At 43.0% G+C, this 24,982-nt stretch overlaps 1 protein-coding gene across 2 annotated transcripts; it reads right to left on the bottom strand.

Annotated features, from left to right (window-relative positions):
* Positions 1-3,620: 3,620 nt before the first annotated feature.
* LAMP3 (lysosomal associated membrane protein 3) lies at positions 3,621-24,623 on the bottom strand. 2 transcript variants are annotated; one of them, XM_074912587.1, is made up of 6 exons: positions 24,510-24,623; positions 19,269-20,029; positions 17,833-17,955; positions 14,514-14,565; positions 12,450-12,617; positions 3,621-8,782 (listed from the first exon to the last, which is right to left on the bottom strand). In XM_074912587.1, the coding sequence occupies exons 1-6, from the start codon at positions 24,553-24,555 to the stop codon at positions 8,643-8,645; spliced, it is 1,290 nt and encodes a 429-aa protein (XP_074768688.1). In that variant the 5' UTR covers positions 24,556-24,623; the 3' UTR covers positions 3,621-8,642. The 2 variants fall into 2 exon arrangements, with proteins under 2 accessions (XP_074768688.1, XP_074768690.1); XM_074912589.1 differs by lacking the exon at positions 12,450-12,617.
* Positions 24,624-24,982: the final 359 nt, after the last annotated feature.

The following is a 24,982-nucleotide window of genomic DNA, read 5'->3' as shown; positions in this document are numbered from 1 at the left end:
CCTTCGGGAATGACGTCTGGGATGGAAATAGAGCAGCAACACGGAACGTGAGGGCAGTGGGGAAGAGCGCGGGGATCCCCAGATACCCCAACATCCCTGTGCCCGGGTAGCACATCCCACCCTCTCGAGAATAGAAAATGGGCACCACCCGGACCGTTCCCTTCGGCATCGCGGGTTTGCTGGTCGCCCTGGTGCCTGGCCCTGCTAAACCCCGGCTGAGGGCACAGGGCCCGGGGAGCTGGGCTTTGGGTCAGGCCTCATCTGCCCGCTTTCATTTTTCCGAGTCGAGCTGGATCGTTATGAGCAAGAAAAGCGGCAAAAAAAAAAAAAAAAAAAAAGGGGGGGAGTGAATCCCCAAGGTCACGTCGTTGGCTTCAGTCACACTGATTTGCTGAACCTAGGTTCAAGTAAACTGTGATACCGATAGACTACAGTAAAGCCTTTCCAAGGTCGTATTTCACATGACCATGTTTTTAATATTAATTCTACAGAGAAATTAAAAAAAAAAAACAAAACCAAAAAACAGTAGCACTTAGTCAAAAAAAGTATTTCTAGTTGCTGTTTATATGTTTCACGGAAGGAATACACCACAAGCTATCAATTGTAATTGTGGTAGTATTTAACATGTCTTACATGTTCTCCATACTCTGAAGCATTAACACAGTTTCTTACCTAAGGAGCATTATTGGTACGCAGGCAATATCTACTTGTTCCACTGATGCTTTTTTTAACTTGGCCTGATGACCTCTCACACCAGGGGCTGTGTGGTTGTGGTAGATTGGACACCAGGTCCCTTGAACCTGACTGCAAGAGGCAGTGGGCTCAGCACTTTCTCTAAAGATAAGATTTAGACACTAAACTATTAAGTGAAGCTACAACTTTTCCATAATTCATTCACTTTGTTCCTCAACATAACATGCTGACAGCATTAATCCTTCTGTCTTTTGAAATCCAGATTTTTTTTAAACTTTCTGCATGCTTAATTTTTCTCTGAACACAAGATGGCAGTATTTTATGTAGTTTACCATTGAACATTGCAAAGAGCTGCAGATATTTTACAATAGATAAATCAGAGGTAGTGGAGGAGCTTAAGCTTTGAACAGTAGAACTAATGGAACTTGCAAACTTGTTTATATTCCAAATCTGCTCTTGATGAAGGGATCCTGCAAGCATGGCTTTTAGGGCCTGCAAAGTCAAGCGGGATCACCAGATTGTATATGCAGATGTTTGAAAGTGCAACATAATAAAACTGAAATGCAGAAAATAATAATTTTCTCACTGACACCGGTAATACACTTAATGTGCATGTACTTGAAGGCATGGTGATGAACCTAGTTATATACTGGATAGGTTGGACTGGCAACATTTTAAATTTTATTGTGGAAGCTTGGCATATTTTGAAAGCCACTTTACATTAATGAGTACTTTCCTCATTGTTTTTTCCATTAAATTGTAAACATCATAATTTGTTTGAAATATGAATCTGTTTTCCCTGAGGAGATGAAAGGTTAAACATTGGCTGGACTCATGAATCACATTCTTCAGAAATCTCTGGGGTATAGGAAAGCCCCAGCAAGGCTGAGGTTCAAAACCAAGATCTGTGTCTCTAATCTGCACAGATTTTCTGACTCAGATTGAACACTTCCATTTTTCTCAACTGCCATTTATTTTGTTTCTGCATTCTGCACCAGGGAAATGCAACCTACTCCTTTTTAAAATTCAGAAGAAAGAGTTAAGTAAGAAACTGAGCCAATTAAATTATAATTTAATAAAATACTTGCAATCTACCAACTTCATAGGCAATAGGGCTGGCAGAAAAAGGGAAATGCAGGTTTTGTTACATTTTGTGGCTAGCTGAGAAAGCCCAGACACTGATGAAAGCCCATGAGTGTGAGTGTTGCTGTGACTGATACGCCTCAGACATGCATACCCCCGCATTACTGGCATGCAGTGGCCACAGTCATAGATGTGAGAAAGAAAGTGTAGTCTCCCAGTGTCACTTTATTAGTGAGGGTTAACTTCATAGAAATCTTTCTCTCCTCACTCTTGTTATTTTTCTTCAAATTGATGCTTTAAAAAAATGCTTCTTTTTTCTTCTAGACACTCTGATGCAAAAATGTTTCCCTGGTGGATTTGAAACCTTTGTGTTTCTGGGACAGTCCATGGTGTGACTTACACATGGAAAGGTTTTTTGCCTTAAAAGGAAAAATGGTGGACTATTCCTCCATCTGCCATTGAACTTTTTAAAGAAAGAGAGAATTTGAGACATCCAGCAGCCTTCGAGGGTCCACTTCAGACCACCCCCCACCCCAAGGCAATGAACATGCAGAAGGCCCCATCTAAATTCTAATTCATCAGCTGAAATGTATATCCCAAGTGTGCATTTACTGGACAAGCTTCTAAAACTAACATAAACAAGCCAGGAGCCTTGTCTACTAAATAGGTGTATCACTTAGGTGAGTGTGGCACCAAATCTAATAATGTACCAAGCCAAGCAAGTGCAAAAGAGCAGAGCAAACTGACCCTGCTCTCCTGGCAGCCCCGCTTTTCTGCTGAAAGGCAAATTGAGGGGCTTGTAATGTTTTCACCTTGTCACCTGTAGCCCTTAAATTATCTATCATGTAGGGATGTGCACTGACACAAGAAATGGTATAGCAAGTGAAGCGTAATTCTGGTATTTTATCCCTGAGGGAAGTTACTTTCTCTCTGCTGCCCTCTATCAGGGCAATTCTCTATCAGGTAAAATTCCTGAATCAGCTGCTGGCACCAGAGAGGTTTTTCAACCGCATCTTTACCGTGTCTCTGCTTTCCTGCAATCCACCTAACAAACTCCGCTTCTGTAGCCATGAAGAGCATGACATGTGAGACTCGTTCAGCCATTTGAGACCCTTATCTCGCTCATCACAGAGAAGGTAATGTCCGGTTCCCCCATCTGTGTGCCCACCCCTCTCTCCTGACCAGCCCAGCTCTGTCATGCAACATCCCAACAACGGCCTTAGAGGCAAATCCAGGAGCCTGCACCCAAAACAGGGTCTGGCTGCAGTTATTAGCCAAACTAGATCTAGGCAGATTTGGTTTCAAGTTTCTCTGGAAAACCTTTAAAGATGAAGCTGCAGAATTTTTGAGTGATCCCTTTTATTAAGAAGTTTTACCTTATGCAGTTGTCCCACAATTATATTTTAAGCTGGCTGTTGATGTCACAAAAGCAAAACCACAGCAAAGTCACAGAGAATTGTAGAGTGGTTTGGGCTGCAAAGGACCTTTAAAGATCATCTAGGGCAGCCCCCATCCTTTGGGAAATTCCTTTGACCAACATAGAAGCTACTGAATTCTCAAGTTTATGTGTGGTGTTTTCCAAGTTATTTATTTCCTCTAGTTTCTATACCTGCACACTGAAAGGATGCCTTCTCCTCAAAAGACTTGTATCATAATTCCTAAGATTATTATCCGTGAAAGCAGTTTAAACATGAAGTATCAAGCATCTATCACATCTACTGTGAGTTATAGTCTGTGTTTATTGGACCAATACGAAACAAAAAGAGATCTAGTCATATAAAGAAACATACATAGTGAATTCAGACACTCTGGAAGTTGTGTGGAGATTAACAGAAAAATCACATAATATTTTCAATACCTTTTTTTTGTTTTAATGCCGATGAAGCAAAGACAGAAATGTCAGATAAGCTGCCTAAGAAGAAATAATCATCAAAGTTACAGTTAGGATATAAGCATATCTGTGTCTGTGGCTTACGCCCGGAGCCCATAGGACCCTGCCTGTTTGATAGATGTACTTGCATTTTAAACAGTTTAGGTAAAACAGCACTCGAGAGAGAAAATAATAGCACAGCAATGCACATTTTAATGACTAAATACAACCTTTATTATAGAAACACTAATAACAGAAAAATAAAGAGCATATCTTCTCATAGCAAATTAATTTTTAGCAAAAATATATTGTAGCAAGCTAGAAGTGATCAACCAAATCATCTTCATACACTCAAAATGCTAATCTACATCTCCCTTCCTCTTTCAACCAGAATTAACAGCTGTTTATTAATTTGAACTTTGTCAACCAGAGAGCAAAAAGGACTGAAAGAAATTAAATCTTGCTGGCGATTTGGCTAAGTATGACATCATCATGCACATGGGATGCCTGTGTCTGCCTGGAGTGTGCAAGGGCCCATAGTGAATGGTCTGGGGTGAGAGCTGCAGCAGTGTCAGGGAGCTACAGGGATGTGCTCACCTCCTAATTTCTGAGTGGCCGCACTCTATCCTGACCAGCACATGCTTGCAGGCAAGTTAAGCATAGCTTCCCTGATGGGATGCATCATGTCACCATGATCAATAGCTTCTGGCTCAGGGGTGGGTTGATCCGAGTCTGGAACTGGGGAAAAGGGTGAGCTGGGGGCTCAACATCACTGGTCACTCGGACCCAGCTGCAACCTTGCCCCTCCACAGCAGACGCCGCTCTTCTCTCCACTCTCTGCGTACGTGGGCTCATGCTGACCATATAAAGATTTTTAGCATGCAGAATTTTAGGGCAGGTTGGTTGGTAAACCCCTGTCCCAAGCACTGAGCAAGTTGCTGAACACAGGTCTGACTATGGCAAAGAGCAGCCCTGGAAGGGAAGCAATCTGCCAGGCTTAGAAAATACTGTTTTCATTTGATATCCATATTGACAGGAAGCAAAAAACTGTGCACTGCTGTGCGTGGTATAACTGTTATGGCCCACCTAGTGTACAACTAGTTTATCATAAGAGCTGCTTCTTTGTATTGTGCTCTTTTGGTGACTTTTTGCTCAAAATGTTTCCTCAGGCAACATGTTCAAAAAAGAAAGTCAGGCAACCAAGAGCAGTTACACCTATGGAGTCTTCCCGCTGGGAGGAGGACCTGAAAGCAACTCCATCAGATAAAAAAGTGCCAGTCAAATATCTACATAAATTCTGGCAGAAAATATATACAGGCTTCAGCTTTAAAAGTTACACATGGCAACTCAGGGAGCAGCTGGGCTGTCTAATTCTAATTCAGCGATAAATTCAGAAAGACAACACTCCCTGCTATGCTGCCATGCTGACACCAATCCCTGCTCCAGGCTGTTTGTGTGTTTTGTGGCCAGGGGAGGAGGTGACAGCCCGAAGGCTGGGCTGCAGGTGGGAGGAAGGTTGTGCTTTGGGGCTGGGATCTCCTGATGCAGTAAGGAATTCTCCAATGGATCCTTTACTGCTGTAAAGCACTAACTTCATTGGATTAATTTTGCTGCATGTTGGCAACATTTCACAAGAGCATCCAATTGGTTCATCGGTTTATACCACATGCACTTCACCTGTGCCATTTAGAGCAAGCCCAGAGTATTATTCATCTAGAAAGGGCAGTATGCAACTTCATAAAAATAACAAACAAATAATAGCAATAAAAAGCATAAGAACAAATTGGGTAAACCCGCATCCAAACGTTGTTCAATACCAACAGTTTGATTCACTGTAGAAAGAATAAAGTGTGGGCAAAAAAACATTAACCTTGCATCATTGGTAAAAATGCCAGAGGGTGTCACAAGATCAAACACAGAATTATCAGTCATTAAGAACAGTTTTCTCTCCTCATTATTATATCAGACGTTAAAGGACTGAATATTAACATAAAGAGATTTTTCAGAACATAACAAAAAAATGCTATATCCATACCAGTAGGAGTAACAAACTATACAGATCATGCAACCCAACAATCCAAACAACATGTGAAATAGGACTTAGTTTTCAATGGGAAAGATGTCTTATTGATCAGTAATCAGAACATCTTAGGGACACATCATGTGTGGTGCTGAGCTTTTTAGGCAGTGTATGTTGTTAAAATGTCCACATGTAATGGTTTGGGACAGTAACACCACTACTGCATACACAGGCTCATTTTCAAATGGAAGCTCTTCCATATATTTACCTTTCCTGTTGGGCATCTCATCAATTTTCTTGTGTTAAAAAATTTAATGTTTTAATCGAGTATAAAAATCTGCTTTCTAAACAACAGATTGATAATATTAACTAACCCTGAGAACTAGAGGGATTTTACAAAGCCAAGGGCCTGGTCAATGCCACTGAGTTCTGACTTGGGGGGGGAAGGAAGAAGGGCAAAAATAAGCTAGCTAAAGTTCATTAAGCAATACTAACTGTGCTGCAACCTTTCACAAAGCAATAATTGAAATACTCGGATTGCAGTCTGAGTATTCAACTGAATCTGTATCAAAGGTTTGAAACTTTTGTATTCTGTTATTTGTGCCACTTTACCTCACAACCATTTTCAACTGCCTCCCTTGCTCGCAGCTGGTTCTGACTTCTGTCTTATGTTTCTCAAGTGCAGAAGTGCTTCAAGCCCGTCTTTACCTTATTTACTCGGTCATCCAGACTTAATGGGAACATTTCTGGAGACTGTTAATGACTTGAACAGCTACATATTATGTTGATTATGGAACAGTATGACCATGCTTCCTGCTTGACACAGGCCAGCATCTTCTAGTAATTAGTGGAACAAAAGGATTTATTTTCTTTCTTAATTTAAATAAGTAAACTTTCAATGGTTAAATACTGCTAAAATATCAAAACTATTTTAAAAATGCTTAAGGGAAATTGAACTCACAAGATATTATCATCAGTTTTACCTGGTGAAAATTACCTAGTGAGGTTCCATCACCACTAATAATTGCTCAGGATCTGGGCCATAATTAACAGAAATTAAATTAGCTCCCAGAATTTCTATTTTGTTTAGATCCAGATTAAACTAACAAGGAATTTTTGCAGATTACTTCAGTCTTTCTTTTGTTTAATGGATGCTATTCCACAGTCCTTTTCCAGACAAAACTTTTATTGGCAAAATGTAAGCCATTACCCTCACTCCTAAGGGGGAACTGTGCTCTCATTTAATATTATTTTCTCTTTTGTAAATGTTTTTATACATAAATTCTCATCATTTTGATGTCATTTACTGCAGTGAACAGATTGTGTGGTGTGTGGGGGCGTGTGTGCACATTTGTGCATATGTTTAGCTTTGCAAATCTTTTGTGACGAGATTTTCCTTGTTACAGTAAAGAACATGAACTGAACTTAATCTCAAAAGCAGTTACTACTTTCATGCCTTCATCATTGGCTTAGAGGAAGCAGACTACAGAGTATATGAATTAGTGTGCTTTAAAGCAACTCCAAATTATTTCCATATGAAAATCCAGCTGCTCAGCTGGGAGCACACCGGATAGCATTCACTTTTGGGCAGAGAGTTTGTCCAAGGCCTGTGCAAGCTTTTATTTCCCATAGAAGCCTCGACCACACAGTGTCAGTGGATCTCCATTTGCTCATGGACCTTGTGCAGGTCTGCCACAATTGTGGCCACTTAATCCCAGGCATGTGCAGTGAGCGTGGTATCTTCCCGGATTAAGAGAGGTCGCAGTGCTGCCATCTCAGTAGAAGGGCAGTTACTGAGTTCAGCGGCAGTTGCTGTAACAGGTTCATGTCTGAATAGGAAGTGGGTGATTCATGAGCTCTCACAAGATCGTGAAATATTAAGCTCCTTGAATTTATCAATCTAATTCACCCCAGTGCCCATCTATTGCTCTGGCAACCTTAGCACCGGCCCGTGTGTCAGAGTGCTTTCAGAATCCTCATGTTAGCTTTCTCCATGTTGTGTTACAAACATGTGGCAAAGGGATGCTGTGCCTTGAGCACCGGTTGCCAAGTGGGGTGGCTTGGCCTGGTGTGGCAGATGGATGGAGTTACCGCCTCCTAACGCCTGCCCAGTTCTGCACAGACATCTCAGCTGCCTGTCAATCAGCTCCTGAACTGTGCAGTTTGCAGCGTAACACTTCAGGATAAATTTACCAGTGTCAGATTGCTCTAATGTGCTGTGCTTTATGAGGCTGCAGTTCAAGAATTCTTGGCAAGAGGTTCAGACATCTTTGCAGCAGGGCTGAGACAAGAAATGACAAGTTATAATTTTGGCACAGTGGTCAGACAGACCGTGTATGACCTCAGCTGGGTAATCTCTTACTTGCATACACAATCACTGGAAACTAGAAAATTTTCTAAAAATACTGTCTGCCAAGTAAGAGTCACATTACCACTGCGTCTTTGCAAAGGGCTTAGTAGGAAAAACCCAAGAACTTACGCAGTGTAACCCTGTTACAGCACTGGTGAGAACTTGCTTGTCACCCTTACACTTGCCCTGAGACTTCAGCGTACACTGAGTTCCTGCGAGGCTTTCACTGAGCTCTGATTTAACAGCGTTGTCTGTAGCTGTGGACCTCTGTTTTATTCACTTGAAGGTCATTTAATAAATCTAAATGCTATCTTTACCAAACCTGATAGATTTTTCCGTGGAATATCAATACTGCTTGCTTTAAGCTGTCTTCAGGCATTTGATTTAGGTGGTCTGAATTGCTTCTCACTTTGGGCCTCCGGACTCCATCTAAACTAGATGCCAAGAATAGCCTAAAGTAGATGGTGTGAGTTCTCTCCTTCCAGACTTAAAGAAATCACTTCCAGAAATATTCATTAGATTTAAACATATACTGTCATCCCACAGTACAGTGAGATTACCAGGTAGAAGCTAAAACTCCCGTGACTTCTCTACTTGCTACACACATTTGAAAGTATAAGGGCACCTCAGATACGTTGGTATCCTTGATGCGATTTTCTTCTGGAAATCAGGAAAATGGCAAACACAATGACAAACAATCCCAGGATACTCAGGCCCACTGCGATGGGAGCTGCTTTGCTGTTTTTATCCGCAAAACATTCTTCTTCTGAAATAAAAAGATCAGAGATGTGTTATAGCAGAACACTGCCTCCTAGACTATACATGTATATTCCAGAAAAGTTAGCAAATACAAGCCAGAAGTCTCAAAACCATTTTTTTTTTTTTCCTCCTTTTTCCTGAGCTATACTTACCACATTTTTACCTGTGGTGAACCTTATCTCAGGGAAACAATATTTGTCCCTTTCAAAATAGCTACATGCTTCACTGGAGAATGACTCTGCTCTTTCATGTCTGCAGTTTTACCATCAAGATCAGTACATACACAGGAGGAGACTTTCTTACTGATAGCAGATGTGGAGCATCACACTATGAAGTGCAAGTCTAAAAATAAAGAGCATGGACAAAAACTACTCCTATGTGGCATCTAATTGCTTCTGCCCAGTAAAAACAATGAGGCCAGAGAAGGGACCCCATAGTCCAGCACACCATTAGCACAGCAAGAATCCTAGTTAAGTCAGTGTTTCCTAAGAAAAATCAAATTCTAATTGTGCTCTGTGTTTACATCAGAATATTTGTGGATAATTGTGACTAACTCAGAACATCAAGAGATTAGGAAGGCAGAAGCCTTGGACTTAGTCCAGGGGGATGCTTTAGCAGTACCACTATAATTTTATTGTACATATGATGATACCAGAAAAGGTTTTGACACAAATAATCTCTTTTAAGAACCATCTAAAGATTCTTTCACTCCAATATACCTCTTAGCTACAGAGGGGGCAAATCCTGACTTCTTCAGACAGTCCCTACCCAAATGAATATTCAAGTCATCTTTTGATTAAATGGAAGCTCAGTTCTTAAAAATAAACTTCCAAACTGGGGTAAAGCAGTGGCTTTCCTGTGGAGAGACTGCACTATCTGGGTCACTGACATAAATGGAATATTTACCCAAGTAACAATGGCAGGATCAGTCTCAAATTCACAATACAAGTGTGAAGTGAACTGAGAGTGAAGGCAAGGTCTGGGAATGATCACTAATGTGTTATTCCGGAACTGGATCAGACCTACATCTTCCATCTGATCTATAGGAATGGTCCTTCCTTGGGCTCCAGGGAAAAAAAGGCCTCCAGCATGATGCTCTGAGTGGCACCTGAGTAGCAAACTATCCTCTAAGTAGGGTAGTTTGATCAACTAAACCCCACAGTATATCCCAGCCCCGCAGTGCATCCAGGTTATACCCAGGTTATGAGGGACATCCAACACCCTCTGCCCCTTTCACTCCCTGTGACTGTTCCAAGGCAGATTTCAACCACACTCTGAGACAAAAGCCTCTGTTGTTATTGTCTAATTCTGATGACTGTGCTGGCCCAGATTGTAGCTTACCTTGGGCTTTTGCCCAGTGGGAATCTTTACGCCAATGGCGGGCAGTTAGCCCAGGGAGCATGTGGAGTACATGACATCATGTCACAGCTCCAGAGCCTCCACATGGCTCTCCCCAAAACCTGATCCTCTTCTCCTCTGATCCAGATGGTGATTTCATGTGATGCCACAAAGCCAAATGCATCAGCATTCTACTAGATGCTGCCTTTTAAAAGCTTTGGTTAATGTAACCTGCTGTTAAGGAAGTGAGCTGGAAAGTATTTGCATTTGAGTATTGCAAAAGCCAGAGATGTTTGAATTGGCCGTTTTGATTTGATGAAACCTTGGGCTATGAACTCTAGGGAACTGATTCTGAAATACTGAAGTGCAGTTCAGAAGACACTTTTACAGCTTTCTGGCCTCAAACAGGCCAAGATACTAAAGTAACATTGCTGCAGTCTGTATAAAATTGTAAGGAACTTGAAACCAATAATCATTAGTGTTTTCTTTTTCTTCCCCTTTTAAAGATAAGCAAATCAGGAGCAGCAGAAGTGAAACTACCAGTCTTGAAACACTTGAGGGGAGGAGACTGGTGATGTGTATAGAGTCATTCCTTCACTGGGGATTTTGTCTTTCAAAATCTGCATATACAGCAGAGGTACATAGCAGTTTCATAATTATTTCATGGCCACTGGGGAAATATTTCAGAGGTAGTGGCTGCTTTCTCAGCCCTTTGATTAAGAGCAAAAGTAATTTAATTTTGTATTTGGTATTGCTTAGCAGAATTAGTCTGACCTTTGAGGGGGTGGGGGAGAGAGAGAGAGAGTGTGTTTCTAAGCTCTGTCTCTGCTAGAGGTGAGGCTATACCAAAAGCCATAACGGAACTGACTCGTTGTACAAATTTGAATGGAAATGTGTGGACCAGATGGGATCCCATGAGTTGTTCCAGCTCAATGTTACCCCATGAAAAAAATCTTCATGAGAATGAAAGCATAGATTGGATTCTCAGTGTGGCTTTTACAAACTTAAGGTATGCAAAAAAAAAGTCCATGTCTTAAAAAAGACACAAATGTTGTTTCTGATTATATTCCTTTTAAAATAATAAAGGCAGCCAAAATGGTGAACTAACAAAAGAAGAATTATTCAAAGAGAGCCAAACTGAGTTAAAAGACAGATCTAAAGTAAAAAGAAGAATACAGGGGCTGTATTTTGTAAGCATGCGGAAAGTCAAATGTCAGAAGAAGGGAATGTTTTCTTAAGTGCATCTGAAGCTGAAGAGCTGATAAGCCTATCTGCCCACTTGAGTTCCTCTATGTAAACACCCTGAGAGGAAATCACAGAAATGTGAAGCACAATTTGAAAGAGACCACAGGGTCCCATCTAAATCCATTTCTCTGCTTTTTGTAGTATCTTTCATGCACCTCATAAGATGTAAGGCGATAGACCATGAGAGTGTCCATACTGTGGGACACAGGAGTTTCCTGATGCACCCAGCAGTCCTGGACCTCACCGACTGGCCAGGTCCTGGCTGCATTGCTGGATAAGAAACAAGGATGACAGCATCTAATTTTCCTGGGGAAGGAACCCCAGATGAGGGTGTAGGGAAGTTGTGATGTGCCCAAATACATTCTCCCAATGTGGGTAATCCAGAGACCAGGGGAGTCATACTGGTCTGTCTCTGTCTTTTACCAAGCTAATGGTTGCCTCTTTGTAGCTGTACTCAAGAAAAGACAAATTGCAGAGATGAGCATCACATTTAGTTCTGAAACTGGGAGCATGACAATCGTGCTCCTTCTCAAGAGCACATTTCATCACATCTAGACACACCTGCTCTGAAAGTATCAGCCTGCATGCGCAAGTGCTCCTTATCAGTGGGAAGTTTTGCTGCTGCAGCTGTGGGACATCATGAGCGTCAAAAGCCTTTCAAAATATCTAAAATATGACTATATCGGAAACAGTGACCTTGAACTGAACTGTACATATTAGGGGCTTGGGCAATGCAATGGTGATGAATACACCTCCACTTACTCTGGGAGAAAATGGGTGAAGAGTAAAATTGTGGTGTTGAACATTTTTAATGAGAAGATGAAAAAGAAGGTACTGAATGCAGGAGGGAAAGATACTTTTCCATCTTCCACAGGTATTAGCACTGTGTTGAAAATGGCTCAGAAAGCGGTGAGAATACAGCAGCGGGCAGGTTACACTATTTGGGAGCAATTAGAAAGCTGTGACTGTCCTGTAGGTGTAACAGGATCACTGCATGTGTATGGTTATAACCTAGCAGATTATATCTGTCAGACTACCAGAGTGCTGACATGTAGATCTGGGAAAGGTGGAAAGCGTATCCTTCTACTTACCTTTACCAAACTGGTTACCAACAATATCAAACGCCTGCAGCTGCATATTAACAAAGAGTAGCTGAAAGTTCTTCTCCAAGTGGAAAGTTTGCTTGCTGGCACACTTAAAGGAATTCCCCAGCTTTGTTGTAAACAGCTTCTCATGTATGGCAGCATAGTAAAGCATACCTGGACGCCATAAAGAGAGACAAATGAGAATCCACGCTAACTCTGTTGGAACCAACATTTTTCTGAGATAAAATGGAGGATCCCTGATGCTTTAGCAGAGCAGCAGCCACAGATGTGACTAAAACATGGACATTTTCCTCATAATCTATCAATTACATTTCTTCCATGTTTTAATGAGAGCTGAGCTGGGCAACTCAGCTCATCTTGGGTCTGAAAAAGTGTCTAAAATTTCAGATGCTTCTTCAAACAAAACCTGAGTTTGAAAGAGGTGGTTAGGACTCTCGCAGGAGCAGACAACTATCTTGGGTCTTCAGCATGGCTGTTACCAGACAAAACAGAGATACCATCTCTAGCATGGGAATTTGACCTATCCAGTGTCTATTGCTTCAGGTATTAAATATGTTTTTAAGCATATTTCAGTGTCACAGTACTTTATGGATAATATGGCTCTAGTTCAAAGCACAGAAAGATCTTGTAACGTTTATGCATATCCTCCTTGGAAAGCAGATATATAAGTTTAAGACAACATCATTCACGTTGCCAGTTCAGCATCACTGTATCTCAACCACATCTGCTAGCATAATAGTATGCAGCATACTCCTGGTCCTCTTTGGTCATAATCAGTACACCAATGTGTACTGATACAGTTCATTCAGGAAGTTTTATCTTAGAAAAGGTACAGGCTTGCTCATTGCAAAAATACTGCTGGTGGACTGTGAAATGGCAAGGATGACTGTGAATCTAGCAGAGACACAAACAGCCAGGGATAGCCAGGTCTCTTGCCAGCATCACTGTGGAGGACTCAAAGTATATTTGAGGATTTAAAAATTTATGATTAAGCTCATTAGTTTGTATTTGCTGCAGTTTGCACTTAGCAATGCACAGGAAAACTCCGGTCATTTAGACTAAGAACATCCCTAGGACACTGTCTTCTGGATCGGCTTTTCTTTTACTTTAATTGCTGTAGATCAGAATAGGCTCCACTTGAGTTAATAAAAGTGCTCATCAGTGAGAAGAAAAATAGGCACTGGGCTTCCAAAAAGCTCAGTGCTATTAGGACACGCCTAGTCGAGCTCCTGATTTGTTTTTCTTCATTCAGGGACAAAAGTCAATCCAAATATGATGAGTAACAAATGGAGAAGTGACATAATACAGTTGTTAAACTGTCACAGATTTGATATATTGGGAAGAATTTGTGCAAAATTAATGTCAGAGAAAATCTGGAGCGATGACTCAGAATTTTTCTCTCTGACCTAGATGATGTTCTCTTAGCATTTCTTGGGACATAGGATCTGGGACAGTTCCTGACTGTTCAAATGGGGAGAATCAGGGCTATATAACAAAAAGAAATTCCTATCGCCTGAGAAGAGCACAGACAAGGTCTAGGATTTCAGGATGGTTTGAAGAACCTCAGCCTGAGTCCAGTTCTTATTTTTGCCAACCCAAAATGTCAGATATGCCACCTCTCCATACCGGTGCATTTGAAATCTGTATATAGCTCTGCATTTCTGTGATCCAGATGCCATATTCATTTAGTTTGCTTATTAGATTGGAAAGACACATGCAACTGAACCAGAGTCAAAGCATTTTTGTGTGTTTGCAGATAAAAACTTTGAGGGCTCTTTTGCATCTTAAATTTAGGTTTGAAGTAATCTCTATTCTGAGAGAGGTGGGGCAGGGAAAGATTTTGAGGACAAAAGGAAAACTGAACAATTATGATGAAACTGTAGCCTGGTCCCTTCTCTTCCATTCTCATACCATAAGAATCAGGTGAATGACATGTTGAAAGCCTGATAAAACACAAAATTTGCAAAATCCAGTGTTTTAAAGACATGCTAGCCTATCCCATACCCAGAAGAGTTTGATATGAAATTAAGACAGTGTAAAGTCACTGACCTTCAGACTGTAATCTGGTCTCGATTTTACTGACATAGTATGTTGGAGCTTGCTGCAAAAGAAGATAATTCTTTATTTGCAATACATCCTCATATTTGTGAAAAAAACCCACAGTTCACCACAGCAAAATGATTACAAAGAATTTCCCAAAGAAACACATTTTAAAACATGACCTTCAAGACCCAAGAACCAACTTGCTTGGATGTATCGCTTTTTCTTTTCCAAATCACTCCATCTAATAGCTGAGAAGCTGGCGTAATGCAGCAGTCTCGGCTACATCATGAATCTTGCTCAGTTCAGTGAAACTGGACCATGCAGGTGTCATTTTACAGACACTGCTCAAGCTACAGCGTGAGACTTGTGGTAACCAAAAGTAGGAGGGAATTAAGCAAACAGTGCACAAATTAAGATGCATGTGATAAGGCCATTTTATTGTTATTCACCTGTTCTGCTTTCACCGAGAGTCCCTACCGTGCTCTCCCGAGTAAGCCTGCCCTGAACGAGCCCAAGCTGACCTGCAGCCTGATTGCCTGCAGGACCTAAGCGCACACCTTTAGAAGCATCCATGACTCTCAGTGCTGCAGTGCACTTTATGCATAGATGCCCTTCGTGTGAGCACAGCGGCAGTAGAAAGCAGCAGTGCCTCTATGCTGATCGTTGTTTTGAACTGGGAGAAGCCAGCAGCAGGCTGAGCTCTGGGAGCTCCTCTCAGGGTAGCACCACTCATTTCCTAGTTTGTCTGCCAACAGCAGTCACTACAAATGAGGAAACAGCAGCCTGGATGTGTAGGGGAGAAATAACTGCTCTTTCCACCCTGCTGACACTGTTGGTTCTGGCTGGCTTTTTTTCATATGCCTACACACTGCTGACATGGAAAGCACCTCGTACAACAAGAGAGCAACACTTCCAGCAAAGTGTCCTGTCTGTATGTGCCCTGAAACCCTGGTGCAACCTGAACGCTGTCTTCCCCTGGACTGTCACAAAGTGAGAGCCAGCCCAAGGAGCTTTTCCCTGGTAGCAGTGTTGCAGTATGAGTCTTTATGTAGCGGCCCTACTATTCATTTTACTTCCAGCTGTGAGCACACTGGGACTGGTGAGTGTAGCTGGTGGATAAATGGCAGCAGACATGAATGTCTCCTGTGTGGCCAGATTGAACATTATGCAGTTTAAAAGCTGGTAAGATGGATTGGGAAAGTTTAAGAAAGAAATAAACCAGAGAAGAGGTTCTCAGCATTATTCCCACTTAAAGACATAAACAGGTCAAATATTATCAATTTTTGGCAGCAGCACTCTGTTCTGTTTGGCCACAGTTAATAACTTTGCTTGGGGAAAACATCTGCTCCTACTTCACGTCTTGTGGGTTGGTTACAGAACTTCCTTTTTTCAAGTTCTTTGCAAAAGGCAGCTGGCAGTGGTGAGTACTGAGCCAGCCACTCACCTGCCGCTACCCCGCACCAGCACCGCAGCCCCAGGGCCTGATCCATCTCCTCTTTCACCAATGAAAATCAGCGGTGCCACTGCTGGAGCACTCCTGGTTCAAAGCGGTTAGAGAGGGTGTGGGGGCCAAACACATAAAAAACAGCAGCAGAATGATTTCTTATTAACTTGAATTTCAAAGAAGCCTAAGCCGAGCCCTGCTTTTCTCTTCAGGCTTATCTTTAAGAGAAGGGTGGATTGTCTAATGCTGTGCCAATAACCACCTTTTTCAGGGCAAGACAGGTCAAGTACCTCTTAAAGGTTCACATCACTCTCCTTAGCACTGCCACAAGCTGGGGCTTTCATGGGTGCTTGAATCACCAGCCTTTTTCTAAGGATCCTTGTAACACAGAAAATGCTCCCTCTGTTGCAGGAAGCATACATTTACAAGCAAACACTCGAGGTCTGAACTGATCCTTTGTTTTAAAACAGCTCCTTTATTTTTTACCTCATTTTTCCTCTGTAGCTTTTAGAAAACTTTCTGCCATAAACTAAAATCAAGATGATTATTAATTGAAATCTTTTCTCTGCTCAAGCAGTATTGAATCAGGTGTGGTATAATTTGCTGTTGCCATCTTGGACTTTCTATGGAAGTGACTGATTAGCCATTTGTACTTTTCTTAATTGTCACTAATTTGAGCTTGAGACCAGGTTGTAAGATTGATATTTGGCTCAGTTAACTGAAGGACACAGAGCAGCGATGGGCAGATGCAGCTCTGAGCTGCTATGGAGCTCCAGGACATGGCCTCAATGCACATTACACTCAAGAGTTTGATGGGATCCAACCTGATCCATATTCCTCGCTGTCCATTAATGACTTTCTACACAGTATTGTCTTTAGCCCTGCTAGCATCACCATCCAGCCCTCACTGGCTTTCAGATAAACAGTACTGCATGCTGCCTCCCAAAATGTGTAAACCATGTAGATGTCTCTGAAGCAAGAGGATGGCTGCATGCAGCAATTTTCTGCTGTGGTTGTAATAGCAGCAACGCTCTGGGTAGCTTATGTTAAAGCCCCGTCCACATATGATGCAGTCCCAGTGGGGAATGTTAGTATCAATAGACACAATGTAGAAAAGAAAGCTCATTTTCCCACTATGTAAGCAGGGCTGCTCTCTTGCCCAAGTTTCTGTGTACTTGTTAAGTCTCCATGGTGTGGTGCATTTTAAGGGCACTTACCTACAATTTTGTTGTCGTAGCTCACTTGTTTGGAATTTTCCACTCAAAAATCAGATGAAATTAGGCCCCTTCAGCTGCAGATGGACTGTAGCTCCAGGGCACTTACAACTGCCCAGGCTGCCCTTTGGATTTAACCACCACAGCTGGCTTTTGGCTGGGCAGTTGTCATACTTGGCATTTATGGAAGGCAAATAATTGACCTCACCTCCATTCAGGTGGTCCCTGAGACACCATTTCGTAAGAGGAACTTGGCAGTGAGTCAGAGCTTCTGGCACACACACCTTGTTCCTGCACAGGGCCTCCAGTCCCAAACCCATTCCCTCTGTCCCAGTGCAAACAGCAGACCCAGCCTTCCCACCCACTAGATTTTTACCTATGTAAAAATGAGTCTCAGATTTTGCTTGAGGCTATTTCTAGACTTTGTGTTGCTAGATGGGAGCCTTTAACAGGTGGCCTTCAAAGGTCTTTTCCAACCTGAATTAATCCATGGTTCTATGATTCTAGACTCTTGGGAAGGACAGGAGTCATCGTGCCTTATACACAGGTGGAAAACTAGCATAGAGATGGATGAAATGCCTTTTCCCACAGCACAGCCGGGTCAAAGGCAGGCTAAATTCCAGCTCCCCAGTCCTAAACATTCCTCCCCTCTAAATGAAACAATTACCTTTACAAAGGTGAAGTTTATAAACCCTCCACTGAAAGTTATGTTCAGCTCGGACTGCTCCATCCCACAGCTTCCAGACGTCTGTGTGGCATTGGGGTTGACAGCCATGTATTCCATCCGCTTCTGTGGAGAGAAGAGACATTGCAGGGCTGCTGAAGAGGAGGGGGGGAGCTTAATAAGAAACACACAGAGATATATAGCTGCTTTTTTTTAAGCCCAGACAGGCTCTGTGTGGCTGAATGAACAGGCCAGTGGTGGTGGCAGCTTAATTGTTGTCTGCCGGGGCCGTTTCCCACTCATAAACCAACACTAGTGCTTCTCTGACACGTCCCCGAGCTGCTCCACTGCATTAAGCTGGCAGAAAATAATAGTTTTCTGCTCATTTGGTGAACTGATATGATTCAGAGCAGGGTCAGATGAGCACCAGTGGTAATTTAAAAAGAGAGAGCCGTGGGAACTTGTGCCTGAAGGCAGAAGAAAGATCAAGACAGAAGCAGGCAGGAGTTAGATTGGCTTCGACATATGTTGCTCCTTGTATCACCCCGGCCTCCTCACTATGTCCTGCACAGTTCATCTCAAGCATCTGCCAACCCACGTTTTAGTCTGAAAGGAGAGCTCTGCAGCCCTGAATAGAGTTTGGCTCCTTCCGTCTTACCTCAAACACACCTTACTTTTGTAATAAACATCTCAGTGTGATCTGGTGAGGTTGGGAATCATGATCCCTTCCTGGCTTTTGCCAGGAGGAGGGATGAAAACTACTTTTACCAACATGAGATACTCACCCCATGTTAGAAATATTCAGACCCCATCAAGAATATTTAGATTTGTAATGGGGATGGCTCAATGCATATGAACTCCAGAGCCTGAGGATGTAACCACACATACTGTATTCATGGAGGCTACAAAACAGTAAGTCTGAGGCACATAATCACCATTTTGGGTTTTATGACATCTTTTGCTGAATCATTCACAGTGGATCACTGCTAGGAGAGGGTACCAGCTCCCCAGGCCCTCCACTCTGATCCAGTCTGGCAATTCCTGTGATCCTAAAATCTCCATGTGTCATCATCAAGACAACCCACCTCTGAAGCCAAGTCTGAATTGACAGTTTCTTGCCTTCATTGCAACTCGCATTGTCAAGCCATTCTGGGAAACACAAATAATGCTGAAGGCTGATTTACCCCCCCCCAGTATTGCTACCACATGTACATCACTGAAATAAGAAAGCACCCATATATCCCACTGACATCATCACGCAAGCCAAAGTAGAGCAGCTGAGATGCTGTGGCACAGAAAAAGCCTTAGACTGGTAGCAAACCACTTGTTTTTATCATACAAGCTAACTTCTGAAAACTGCTTTGAAAGAAGTAGAATAAATTCCAGCTAATGAAGACACAGTCACTACAAAACTCAGCCTTGTAGTGCTTCCACCTCACCGTCTGTGTATTTTGAGCCATCAGCTGCAAACCCATGACCGCTTTGACGCAGGTCCTGTTCCCAGTGGAAACGGTGTATGTGCCGGTGGGGATGAGGGAAGGCTGTGGTGTGAGAGTGGGTCTCTCTGTCCTCGTAGTAGGTGGGATGGTTGTTTGAGTCCCTGGATGAATGGTTGTTGTGTTGGTCGCGACTGTGGCTGTTGGGCTTGTATGGGCTGTTGTTTGATTTCCTGACCCTGTGGTGGGCTTTACAGTTCGCGTGGTGGTGGCTGTAGTGGTCAGATGTGTAGCTGGCGTTGTATGATCTACGGTTGTGTTTGTGGCTGCCATTATCACCTCTGTGCTCACATGCGTTCTGGCTTGCCTGGCTGAGGACGTTGGTTGTATGGTTGTGTTCTTCACTGCAGGTGTAACCGTTTCCATTGCCTGGGTTGTAGTTGTGTTGTCTGCTGATGTTGTGGATACCACTGGGGGAGATTTCTGGCTGGTCACTTGTATGGTGGTTGTTCCTGCCTGGGCTGTTGTGTGATGGCCTGGAGCTGTTGTTACCTGGTGCTGGTCTGTTGTCTGCACAGTTGTTCTATGGCTTAAGGGTGTTGTTTTAAGAGAGTCTGTGCTGTTAAAATGAACTGTGGTGCCTTGATGGGGTGAAGAATGGTAAAGGGAAAGTGGCTGAGCAGAAGTAGCTGTATGGTGGAAGGATGTGGTTTCTGGAGACAGTTCAACCCTGAGGGCCACTTCAGCAAAGCAGGAGGAAAATGCTGCAAGGAAACAAGTACGTCAGCAGTCTAGAAACATTTACACTTAACATTTCTGTTGATACCCACAATGTAACTGCACTGATTTTGTTATCAAATGGGTGATATGATTTTATTCTTCATTTGGCTTCAGTCATGAGGAGACAGTGAAAGCTGAAAGACATGCTGTAGGACTATCCATAACTTTCCACCACTCCCCCAATCTTCACACCTCTGAATATACCCATCACAGTGGAAGCACATTGGCTCCCAGCTTCCCACACGCTGCTTTTACACTGCTGAAAAAGCCAGAGGATGTCAGAGGTGTGAGTAGACCTTTCACAAACCCCAGGCAGCAAAAGAATTCCTCTGCCGGCAGTAGTACAGCAAAATTTGCTAGAAGCAAATTATCAAGGTCTAAGGAATATGAAGTGGGTGCAACAGGTGACAGGGTGGCTGGTTACTTACCAACAAAGCATGGGGAAAGGGAACATTTTTCGTGTGTGTGAAGGAAGTGAGGCAGCTTAATGGTCTTATGGTGATTCACAGTAGTCTGGGAAACAGGGAAATTCCAGATACTTATATATGGTTTTATTGTAGCTACGCCAGCTTGAACCCTGAAGTTCTTCCTCCTGGGAGGTACCCAAGGGGATGCTCCAAAGAAGGAGAGACCAGCCCTCTTAGTGAGGGGCTTTCAGCAATGAGAAACAAGTTTCAGGGTATAGCATCCAGGGCCATTTTGGACCACATCTGAAAATAGTCACAGCACCAAAATTACACTTCTATAACATTTACAGAAACCTGTCCTTTGAACTGAAAAGACAATAACTGGCTCCTAAATAGCAAAGTGAAGAAAATGTGGTAAAAGTACACTGTAGAATAGATGAAGGTCACAACTTTTCTGCTTGAGTCTTTGCGAATATGCAACAAGACTCTGTAAAGACAAGGTCAAGGTAAAAGAAATCATAAATTGCTGATAGATACGAATTCCTTGATGTGCATGAAGCTTCAGGTATAATTAAATGCTTTACTGCCTAAATTAGGTGGAGAACAGAGATTAATTCTCCAGTTTGGAGACAGAAGGGACCCAAAGTCCAAGATAGTTCATATTTCTAGCAGTACAGCTCCACAGAGGATGCCACATCATGTTGTCTGAGAAGTCTGTTGTATGCTGGTTCTTCCAAAGAAATTCCTTATGAACCGTGTCAAAGGTTTGTGGCAGGCAGGTTGCTGAGATTTGGATTTAGGATCGATTAAAGCCAGAGGCACATTCAGAGTGGACTTGGCTGACATGTCACAAGCTCTTCTTCCTTTTATTCATTTATTTTCACTCAATGTGAACAGAGATCTGCAATAATAGTTGAATTCATAAAATCCCACCATTTTACGATACATATAAACTAAAAATAATAAACCTACTGGGTTTTGAATCAAATTAAGGATCAAAACCAAAGAAATGAGAACAGATGTATAGATCTGAAACCACACCACAATTTTCCCTTAAAAATGGCTATGCTAGAGAAGAGCAGAAGTGTAGATGTATACTCTATATTCCTAAAATTGCCTCAGGTTTCATCTCTGTGCAGTACAGACTGCCAGTGTAGCTGTTATTATCAAATAAGTGCAACAGTTGAAAAGCCACACAAATGACTGGACAGATCCCTCAGACTGTGAGTTTTATTGGAAGGAACCTAAAGATGCCATAATTAATATGATACTTTAGTTAATTTTCTCACTTGCCCCTAGACTTTACCACACAGGCTGGCAGAGCTGAAAAGCAGGTAACAACTCCTTCTCTGTGTGCCAGTGAAAAATCAGAGCAGTTGCCACATACCAGCTATAGGCAGCTGCACCTAAGTGTATTGGCATGGTAAAAACAGAAAAGAAGAAGTCGCAATTTTCACTCTCCTTTCCCCTGTAAGACTGCAAAACAACCCACATTTAAATTTACACAAGTCTTAAATAGTCAGTACTTCTTAGTTTTTATTTAACAGACTAGTTCCAATTACTGATCATCTTACAGTCATGGAGAGAAACATCATTTCACTGACACAGCTTTTCATGACATGACACTTCACCCATAGCTTTTAAATGAAACTTCCTTTTCTCCAAAAGGTCATTTCAACCTAACTATTTTTCATTACAGAAGCATTCAGCTTGACCGGGTCACTGAGGGGTAAAGTCAGAAATGTTTCTGGGGTGGCCTATGGCTCATGCTCACCAGGTGACCTCCCTGACCTCTCCTCTAGCCTCCCACAGCTCTCCCAAGCATTTTGGAGCTTCTGTCAGGGCACGGCCACGCTGCTAAACCTGTTGGCTTGGGTCATCTTCTCAAAAGGCATTTGCACACACGAGCTCCTAGGGATGAGTAAGGATTGCTCTCTGGTTGCACCTAGTGGTCCTGGCTCTTCTAGGGAGGCTGCTGGAGGTAGCTCAGTAGCTCTGCTGCGTGAAGGGGCAGGTGGGCCCATGGGCAGCCTGACCTACCCTCCAAGGAGGGCCTGGAAGGCTTCCCCACGGCTCCCTCCGCATTGCAGCTCCGCCGCGCAGGGAGCCTGGTGCAGCTCAGCCAAGGAGCCCAGGGGGGGCCACCGCAGCCCTTGTCACAGCTCTGCCCGCAAAAGGGGCCACAGAACAGCAAGGAATTGCAGCTCTGCATTCCCCTGATAGTCTCCTTTTTTTTTTTTTTTAAATTTTTCCCATGAAACCAGCTCAAAACTTCATATAACCAATGCTTTGCTTGAGGAATGTGTGTTCCCTGCAGTGTATCCTCCTGGAGCAAGCAGCTGCACTCCCCTCATCTCACCTCAGCTTCAAAGGTGTGTGTTACAAATACCAAGGGCTGCGTTTCTGCCCAGTAAACCTCCATGCACACAACATTACAGAACAAAACTCTCAGAAAAGGATCAGAACAGCTCTCAGAAATTCGCTGTTCCCAGTCTGGGCCTGAAGGCCCCATTTCCATGCTTTGGTGACAAGTTTCAGTCAATGCCAGCAAAGGAATGTCACCACTCTGCTCCCAGGCGTTACAGTGGGAAGTGGAGTGCTCAGTGCCATGATCTGGTTGTGACATTCCCCAGCCTCCTGTCCTGCAATAGGGTGGGTGAAAAAACCTCTTGCTGAGCATTTTTTCCTCTTCTTGTCTAACCACACACTCATGCTGCTCAGCCACCCAGCAGGTTTGTTCTGCTTTTTATGCTGCCCAGAAGGAACGCTCATGTTTATCTGGCTGATTTTGTGTGGACACAAAAACCTGACCCAGCTCCTACAGTCACTGAAAACACTCTCGCCAGCTCCTGCTCCTTCGGTTTGAGATCTTGAGGAACTAGAAAAGTACCAAGATTTCCTGAGAAGTTTCAGTACTGTCATAGTTTCCCTCCAACACAGGAGCAGTTTCTTTATCTCATTATGTTTAATTCCCTGTCTGCACAGAAAGACTTGACTTAATGACATTAATAAAACATCACAACAAATTATTACAGGAATGATCAAAAATGGATAAGGAGCTGAGAAAACAAGTTCTTTCTGGTCAAAAAGATGCTTGCTGACCACTGAGTTATTAGTGTTACTTATAATAATAATATATATTAAAAAGTGTTACTTATTTCAGTCTGATCTTGCTCTCCTTTTGTGTATACATTTTGGGGCTACTTCAGCAGACTGGCTGCGAAGCAGGTGTGGGAAAGCAGAGCAGATACCGCAGGAGCTGCGTGTGGTCAGCTCCCTGGGTCGTTTCCCTGCTCACTGTGCTGGGAGGAGGACGGGGGTTGTTATCAGTGTGATCCCTGATCCGATGGCAAAACACAGAAATCCAGCCCCCCATCAGCGAGCTCAAACCTTCAGCCATTACACAGACTAAATCACGCTCCGTCCTCCTTCACCCAGCAGATGTTGAACTGCTGCGGGTCTTGAGGGATGATTTAACGTGCTGGGACACATCCTTGACCAGGCTAGCTCCACAGATTGTCACAGAGCAGCATTAAGGATTGAACGGTGACTCTGATGCAGTTTGTCATTGAGACAAGCCCCAACCTGCCTTCTCCGAGCTCCCTGCCTCACTCTTGCTTTCCTGATCATGCTCTGCATCTTGCAATGCAGACAAATGACTTGAGCAATGAATGCTTCCTTACTTCTTCTTCTGCTTTTCCCACTCAGGACTTTGTCAGTTCTAGTGGTCTGGAAATTATTTTTAATTAAGAAAGGCAAACTCCAAAAAGTCTGTTTCTAATGCTGTTTTGAGCTGACTCCATCACACAGAGTTTATGTCACCACAGAGCACAAGGGAAAATACACAGGAAAACAACAGACTAAGCCTATACCACCCGCAATTAAAGGAATTTACAGTTATTTCTTAGCAGTAGAACTTTACTAAAAGCACCCTTTGTGCTAGCAACAAAACTATTTAAACTTTTTGACCTGTTAGGTGCTGTCCTGACTGCAAGGAAACAAAACTAGCATAGTCTATCTCATTTTTCTGATAGAAATGATGGTGAATATTACTCACCGCAGGCGAAGGTGAGCAGGATGAACTGGCGTGTGCTCCTCCCCATGGCCAGCACAGCTGCAGGTTTGAGAGATGTTGCTTCTCACCGTGGAGCGGGTGGAAAGGAAATCAAGGTTTTCTGGGGACTGAAAAGTTTCACTTTATGCAGGGAGTGCTCAGTCACATGGCTAGAAAGGAGGTGGAGAGAGAGCAGGAGACTGATGTTTCTCCTCTGTACAGTACCAGAGGAGGAAATAAATGATAGTTAGGAAATAAAGTGAAAACAGAAAGGACTGCTGGGCTAACTGGGGAGAGGAGAGGCTCTCACTCTGCAGCTGAGACCAGGGCCTCTGCTAGGCCATGTAAAGCTTCAGGCATCTCCCCCCAGTTTTGATAAGCTGGGCAGACTGCAGCTGTACCCTAGTGGAGGGTTACAACCCCCAGTACTTTCCCTGTGTTCTTTAGAAAAGTACTTTCTTTAGGGCCAAACTTTC

This window comes from Athene noctua, chromosome 8 (genome assembly GCF_965140245.1).
Source record: "Athene noctua chromosome 8, bAthNoc1.hap1.1, whole genome shotgun sequence".
In the NCBI taxonomy this organism is placed as follows: Eukaryota; Metazoa; Chordata; class Aves; order Strigiformes; family Strigidae; genus Athene; species Athene noctua.
The sequence above is the reverse complement of the archived record's forward strand: the minus strand, read 5'-3'. Positions and strand labels throughout refer to the sequence as shown.